Raw genomic sequence first — 8,243 nt, 5'->3', positions numbered from 1 at the left:
TTCCGTCAAGCTCGTGCAGGAAATCCCCTCAGTTCCTGCCCTCACGAGGAGTGTTGTACAGTAGAGTGTTCCCCCCCCGGTCGGTCGCTATGGAGACAGCCGACAGCCGGCTGCGCGTGTCAGAGACCTTGGAGGCGTTCAACGCCGTTCTGAGGGGAGAGGCCGGAGACGGAGCTCGCGCCTCCGTTTGGTTCAAAGAGAGCAGCGCTCGGAATTTACGGAGCCGGGACTTCCTGGCCCCCAGGGCCGCTCTGAGAGCCATCTTCGCGGACGGACAGGTGGGGGCGTGGCTAAAATGGGCAGAGCATTGAGCTGAGAGGGGCTGGCTGACCGGGAGGAGAAATATGCTGGTTTCGGGGGAAATGGATTAATGGACGTGCGAATGAGTTACCTACCTGGATGGCAGCACCTGCCCGACCTTGCCGGATCGTCGAAAAGCTAAGCAGGGTCGACCTAAGTAGCTTGGATAGGAGACCATCAGGAAATCTGCTAGACTGGGAGTTGAAAGATCATCCATGAGGAAGACAGAAATAAACTACTTCTGATTTATTGTAAAGATAGCTACATGGACGAGGACTTGAGCTCGACTCAAGGAAAACTTTATTACAATGCAAACGACTAGTTCGTTCTTGCTTAGCCTTGAGATTTCCTTAAGACGTAGTGTATAAGCCCACCTCCACTAAACAAGTGGTGCCAGGCGATTTATGGTTAATCCAAGCCCGTGTTGCAGCAGATGCCGGAGGAAGAAAGCAATAAAAGAAAATGACTCCTTTTAACAGATTTGCAGTATTTTGGGGTGGATGGTGCTCAGTTTTATTAAATGCACCACAAACTATAGTTGGCAGAAATTATTGTTTTATTTATTTGTAACGTATATTGGTATCCATAGTGCCACACAGAATTGTCTTTATGAAAAAATGTTATTTGCTCTTAAGGAGTCTAAATTCTAAAATAGAGGGTGGAAGTACAACTCCAGGATTGATCGAATTGCAATAAAGAGGGAACATTGGCGAACAAATGTAGATAATGAAGCTTTGATACAGAGGGGAAGAATAAAAAGTATTTAAAAGTCATATAAAAAATTCAGAGGGGTATATATATAGTCAGGAAAAACATTTTATGGCATCTTAAAGACTAAGTATTTGTGTCTGTCATAAATATCTGTAAGTGGGTTAAATAGCAGCAGGCAATTAGAAAAATCTAAAGGAGGAGGTCTTTACAGTGTATACTGCCTCTTTGCCATCTTGCCTCCTCCCTGATATATGTAAGCATATGACGGTATCTGTATAGTATACAGTAATATAATAGTAGTAGGGTGGGGAAAACTACATTCAGAGGAAAGTAAAGACCAGTGTTGCAGACAAGTCAGCTTGTAAGCATGTTTAACTAGGTCAGCTTAAGACTGAGCAACTACATTAGCACAACATGTCATGTTTATTAAATTTTAACATTGATTTGATTTGTTCTGTTTTTGTCTCTTAGCATATTGTATAAACCCAGTGCATTTAATTAGTTTATGGGTCTGTGCACTGGGAAACCCCCCTGGGGATAGGTTAACTCAACTGTGTTAAGCTTGTTATGCAAACATAGTCCCAGTGATCATAGCCATTAGCTTTATGCCCTGTGATGGCAAAATGTAATTTATTGAGTAACTCATACATTCTTTTGCCTCCATTGTAAGCTTGACTTTAAACTGCATGCCTCACAGCAACAATTCTTGGCTTAATTTTAGGATTTCTCTGCTGATCTCCTGTTTTTTCTACCATCTACTCTGATAGATAGTTCCGGATAACATGAAAACTTGCCCTATTTTTGGATGCAATTTTTTGGGGTCTAATAACTCTTCTGAATCTAGAGAGCCTTAGTTGGCAGTAGCTTTCACACAGTGTTTATGTTCCCAAAACACTCTTAACCAGGTTGGTTATATATCTACTAATCTTCACTATGTGCTTAACCTAGTTATTAACTATTTTCTTGGCTCATATAGTACATCATAACCTAACCAAATGGGTTGCATTTCCATGACATGCTAAGCTTAGTTAGTGTTAACCTTGGCTAGGCTTTTATGGTTTAGCTAATACTGTCTGATTAAGTTATGGTTCAATGTATTGTGTGAATCCAGACAGTGGGTTAATTTGGTGATCAGGTTAAGCATATTGCGTGAAAATAGCCAATTTTACTGGAGTCCCAAAAATTTACAGAAGCTTTGAGAACATGGAAGGAATGAAGGGAGCCATACAATGAAAACAGAGAAAGAAATTCAGCTGTACCTCTTTTTGTATATATATAAATATGTATTTTATACACACACACACACACACACACACACTTTAATTGAAGATTTTAATTACAATAGTAAAAGTAAATGCAAACTAAACTCAGAGAAGGAGAAATAGAAAGAAAAAACAAAAAGTGCAAAGAAAAAAGAAAAAGATAAAAAGATAAAAAGAAAAAGAAGTAAGATAAAGAAAAAAAAGAAATATATAAAGAAGTGACTTCTGATCTTCATCACAAGTATAAACAAACTTAATAACTCTTTACCCCCTATAAGGTTACAAACTAATCTCTCTTCTTCCCATAACTCGTCCCTTATCTATATGTAAATCCATAAATCATCAATTTTTCAGTCCTGGTGTCAACAAAAAATCCATAAAGGGTTACCAGACTTTATAAAAACATATATTATTTTAACTTTGGTCAAACAAACCAACTTTATATTCCTTCCTTTTACTTCTGACAATGTTGATCTTTAATTCATTCAGATGTTGTAGGAATTGGTCTCTTCAGTTTTTCTTTTTTCCATCCCAAAGGCTTCTTTGAGGCTTTAGCAAACCTCTTTTGTAAATCCAATAAAAAGTCATTATCCAGATCATTCTTTTGGTTTATCATTTGCATTTCCATTTTGATTTTCAAAGTTTTAACCACCTCCTTTTGTATATCCAGTAGAAAGTCCTTATCTGGATTATTCTCTTGGCTTGTCATTTGCGTTTCCACTTTAGCTACCTTCTCTGTCTTGTAATCCACATTTTTTTATTATTATTATTATCCAGTATTTCTGGTTCTAATATTTCTGCATCAGGCAAAATTTGTTTCACATCTGTCATTCCTTCATTAACATCTTTTGGACATAGTCTGTCCATAGAAAGACATCATTGCTGACATTTCTGACATTGTAGCTACTAATTTCTGGCCTCATTCTTCAAAAATCTCCCGGAGTATTTCAAATGTTACATCATTTTGTGTAATGTTACAATATTTTGTGTAATTTTTAAATTCCCATACTAACCAAAAACCAAAGGCAAGTTTACACTTTTTTTTTTCTTTTCCTTTTCTGCCTGGAGTCTTTAATCCCCTTTAGTATCCAATTTCTGAAATCATAATGTCTCAAATCTCTGTTATGACTTAAAATAGAACAATTTGGTTCCCATGAAAAGCTGTTTATTTTATATAATTATTTCCAAAATATTATAGTAAAAGTCATAATATTCCAAATTTGTCTGGACCTTTAATTCATTTATAACTTTCTTAGATCAAAGTCTTATTTAGCTTTTTGCTTTTTATTTCCAATTCTTTAAATTCTTAAACTTATGGTTAATTTTTCTTTTGTTCAAGAATGAAGGTAAACTCACCAGGTGGCTTTTCAAACTTGTAGTTCCAAAAGTCTAATAACCTTAAGATAGTTAAATAGGCAATTTCCCAAAATGATTAGAAAGTGAGGTTAGCAAACCCAGTATCCTTTAAAAGGCTCCACTGTGGTTGTGAGCATGATGGCTTGATCCCTTTGTCTCCCGGTGCTCAAACCCACAGGAGACTGCTGTTCTGCAGTCTCCTCATGAGGAGCAGCCATCCGGAGCACACGTGGGTAATCTCCGATCCTCTCCTTGTCCGGGAGGTTCCAAAGAACTTGCCGTTTCTTCAGTGTTTGTCATGGTCATTGTCTCCACTTTTTTGGAGACGTGCTTAGTTCTCCATGCCTCTCCTGGAAGTCTGAAATTCAACTCTATCTCTTAACAGAGTATGTTACAGCTTGTATAATAGAAATAGCAATTACAGTGGTACCTCTACTTACGAACGCCCTTACTTACAAAATTTTCGAGATACGACCAGCCCCGGCCCCAAAAATTTACCTCTACTTACAAATTCGCCTCGACTTACGAGCCATTTTCTGCCCATGCCACGTGGTCCACAGCCATTTTTCCGCCCCTGACACGTGGTCTGTGGGCGTTTTTTTGCCCCTGACGCGCGGCGCGCGGGCGTTTTGCCACCCCGCTGCGTGGTGCACGGGCACTTTTCTGCCCTGCCACACTGTGCACGGGCGTTTTGCCGCCCCGCCGCATGGCGCGCAGGCGCTTTTCCGCCCCTGACGCGCGGCGTGCGGGCGTTTTGCCACCCCGCTGCGTGGCGCGCGGGCGCTTTTCCGCCCCGCCACATGGCGCACGGGCGCTTTGCCGCCCCCGCCGCGTGGCGCGCAGGCGCTTTTCTGCCCCTGACGCGTGGTCCGCGGATGCCAGAATGGATTAACGGTAATTACATTGAACCCTATGGGGAAATTTGCTTCGGGGTGCGACCAAATCCGGAGGGCGGAACGGATTAACCATATTTACATTGAAGCTTATGGGAAAATTTACCTCGACTTGCGACCAACTCGACTTGCGATCAGAGTCACGGAATGGATTAAGTTCGTAAGTAGAGATACCGCTGTATTTTCTTCTGCATTAGTAAGAGAAACTAGCAGTTCTTCATCTACAATGCTATTGTTGTGATTTATTCTGGAGCTTTAAAGTGAGAATATCTTCATTTCTAATGTGTGACATGCTTTGTTTCTGTTCTCGAACAACTAGCACCAGGAGGAAGTCCAACCTGCTTGTCTTTTATGTTTTATATTGTAATAGGTTCCCAAAGGCATTGTGGAGAGTGTACTTTCACTGAAATGCCCAGGAGTGCCTCCCATTCACAGCTGTCAGAATGGCCCAGCTGGACTGACTGTGCAATTGAATAGACCAACTGTCTTTGAGCAGATTCTGACAACTCTTCCCATATATACAAAGCCTCCTTTGACATCCCAGGGACACTGCATTATCCTTAACTGCGTGCCCCTGCATGGGCAGAAGGACCTGAAGTCTCTCAGTCTAGGTCATCTGAGGGCCATCCTAGTCACTGATCACTTGGCGGGCCTGCTCCAAGCTCAAGGGTTAGTGCGTGGAATGAGTCTTTATTGTCAATCACTTTACAGCTCAGGATCTAGAAATATGTATGACTTTCTTTTTATATACAGGTGAAACTCGAAAAATTAGAATATCGTGCAAATGTTCGTTTATGTCAATAAGGCAACTCAAAAGGTGAAACCAATATATGAGATAGACGCATTACATGCAAAGCGAGATATGTCAAGCCTTACTTTGGTATAATTGTGATGATTATGGCGTACAGCTTATGAAAACCCCAAATTCACAATCTCAGAAAATCAGAATATTACATGACATCAATAACACAAGGATTGGAAATAGAACAATATCAGACCTCTGCAAAGTATAAGCATGCATTGGTTTGGGCCCCTTTTGCAGCAATGACTGCCGCAATGCGGTGTGGCATGGATGCTATCAGCCTGTGGCACTGCTGAGGTGTTTTGGAAGACCAGGATGCTTCAATAGCGGCCTTCAGCTCCGCTGCATTGTTCGGTCTCACATCCCTCATCTTTCTCTTGGCAATGCCCCATAGATTCTCTATGGGGTTCAGGTCAGGCGAGTTTGCTGGCCAATCAAGCACAGTAATCCCATGGTCATTGAACCAGGTTTTGGTACTTTTGGCAGTGTGGGCAGGTGCCAAGTCCTGCTGGTAAATGAAGTCAGCATCCCCATAAAGCTCGTCTGCGGAAGGAAGCATGAAGTGCTCCAAAATCTCCTGGTAGATGGCTGCGTTGACCCTGGACTTAATGAAGCACAGTGGACCAACACCAGCAGATGACATGGCTCCCCAAATCAACAGAGACTGTGGAAACTTCACACTGGACTTCAAGCATCGTGCACTGTGTGCCTCTCCATTCTTCCTCCAGACTTTGGGTCCTTGGTTCCCAAATGAGATGCCAAAGTTGCTCTCATCAGAAAAGAGGACTTTGGACCACTGAGCAACAGACCAGTTCTTTTTTTCTGTAGCCCAGGTAAGACGCTTCTGACGTCGTTTGTTGTTCAGGAGCCACTTGACAAGAGGAATACCACATTTGAAGCCCATGTCCAGGATCCGTCTGTGTGTGGTGGCTCTTGCTGCACTAACTCCAGCCTCAGTCCACTCCTTGTGAAAGTCCCCAACACTTTTGAATGGCCTTTTCCTGACAATCCTCTCCAGGCTGCGGTCATCCTGCTGCTTGTGCACCTTTTTCTACCACACTTTTCCCTTCCACATAACCTTCTATTGATGTGCTTTGATACAGCACTTTGGGAACATCCAACTTCTTTTGCAATTACCTTTTGGGGCTTTCCCTCCTTATGGAGGGTGTCAATGATGGTTTTCTGCACAACTGTCAGGTCAGCAGTCTTTCCCATGCTTGTGATTCCTACTGAACCAGCCTGAGAGACCATTTAAAGGCTCAGGAACCCTTTGCAGGTGTTATGGATTCATTAGCTGATTAGAGTGGGACACTTTGAGCCTAGAATATTGAACCTTTTCACACTCTTCTAATTTTCTGAGATTGTGAATTTCATAAGCTGTATGCCATAATCATCACAATTATACCAAAGTAAGGCTTGACATATCTCGCTTTGCATGTAATCCATCTATCTCATATATTGGTTTCACCTTTTGAGTTGCCTTACTGACATAAATGAACATTTGCACGATATTCTAATTTTTCGAGTTTCACCTGTAATGTAACTTTTTAGGCAATTGTCTGCATGGATATTTGGGAGTAAATTCCACTGTGTTCTAGGGACCTGATTTCTAAATAGGTATACGTTTAGCCTCTCTACAGTTGAAGGTTGTCTGTATGGCTGTAGACATGATCTTTATCACACAGAGTGACTGTGGGTTTCTGGAAAATGCAGAAAGTAATTTCTGCTAAGGAGTTCAGTTCATCTGTTCCTTGTTCTTGTGAAATTCAGCTTGAGATTGAATTGTATAGGGTTTGAAGTGGTTGTCTACTAACTGGAAGTAAAATTTCCTCTCTCAGTCCATCTTTCAGATTCTGGGACTGAATTTTCCCCAGACCTGAATTTTGCACCTTGCAGATTATGGAAGTGTGTTTGTATGTGGCACAATATATTTTGCTTCTGCTAGTCATTAGCAGCAGCTTACTATACAGGGCCAGAGTGAAAATCTTTGTGGGAAGGAGAAAAAGAGACCTAGCTCCTAACTCCTGAAAATTCACTTGAAATTACGCTATGCTTTTAACCTATCATTGCATCTGTGAGGGTTAAAATCTTGTTTTTTAAAAAAGAAAGTTTTTTCCCTTGCTCACATGCAAATCATGTATTTACTTTCTTGGTAATATAGATATGAGTTGAATTTAAATAGATACATGGCTGCTGTTATCATGGAACAGTTTTACCAAGCCTACTCCTTAAAGTCCTTTCATTTTGGGTTGTCAAGAGATTATGGGACGCAAACTACCACTGGTTCATGGGCCTTTTTCTGAATTACTCTATCATTCCAGCCCTGGCACTGTTTTTCAGAGCACTTTCTGCAGTTTATTTTAGCAGTGGCATTAACATAGTGCTATGTGAGTTTATTTGCTGTAGAATTCATTTGTTTGCTTTGCACAAACAGAATAGACGTGCAGCTGGTTCCCGCTTCGGTCAATGAGGAAATCCATCAGTTCTTCCATCAGGTACAAGTTGATTGGCCTTCTGGGTCAGAAGCCTCTCGAGTTCCTGAGGACATTCTGGCCTTGAAGGAAGCCCTTTGCCAGTGTCCATATACCACATTTATCCAGGCAGACCAGGATGAAATTGTATGTAAACTACACTTGAAAGAGTTCCTGGAGCAGCAGGAGGGACTGGAAGGCTATGACCCCAACCTGGATGTCTTTCTTGGTAAGTGGTTGATATACTTTTGGATGGTATATGGACAAACTGATTTACTGATTATGTGCCAACAAGTTGTTTTTGACTCGTAGCAACCACATAGATAAATTTTCTCTATGACAAATATGGACAAATAGCATTATTATATCCATCTTCATGCAATAATCTTGCAAAGTAGTTTGTTGTGAACATTTTTATTTTACGGGTGGGAAGTTCAGGCTGAGATGA

The 8,243-nt window shown here is 41.2% G+C and overlaps 1 protein-coding gene across 4 annotated transcripts in view; it reads left to right on the top strand.

The window, feature by feature from the left end:
- The first annotated feature begins 12 nt into the window (after positions 1-12).
- The window catches only part of DALRD3 (DALR anticodon binding domain containing 3), a 25,616-nt gene continuing 17,385 nt past the window's right edge, over positions 13-8,243 (top strand). For all 4 annotated transcript variants that reach the window (XR_015795011.1, XR_015795010.1, XR_015795012.1 and 1 more), the window contains exons 1-3: positions 13-278; positions 4,893-5,191; positions 7,759-8,024. Coding sequence is in view for 1 of the 4 variants with exons in the window: in XM_088134473.1 (XP_087990599.1) it covers positions 90-278; positions 4,893-5,191; positions 7,759-8,024 (754 nt within the window). In the remaining 3 variants the exon portion in view is untranslated. The remainder of the gene's footprint in view (positions 279-4,892; positions 5,192-7,758; positions 8,025-8,243) is intronic.

This window comes from Python bivittatus, unplaced genomic scaffold (assembly GCF_059951505.1).
Source record: "Python bivittatus isolate LINGU-HERP-01145 unplaced genomic scaffold, Pbiv_v1 ctg000080_np1212, whole genome shotgun sequence".
NCBI lineage: Eukaryota > Metazoa > Chordata > Lepidosauria > Squamata > Pythonidae > Python > Python bivittatus.
This window is presented reverse-complemented; position numbering and strand designations above follow the sequence as displayed.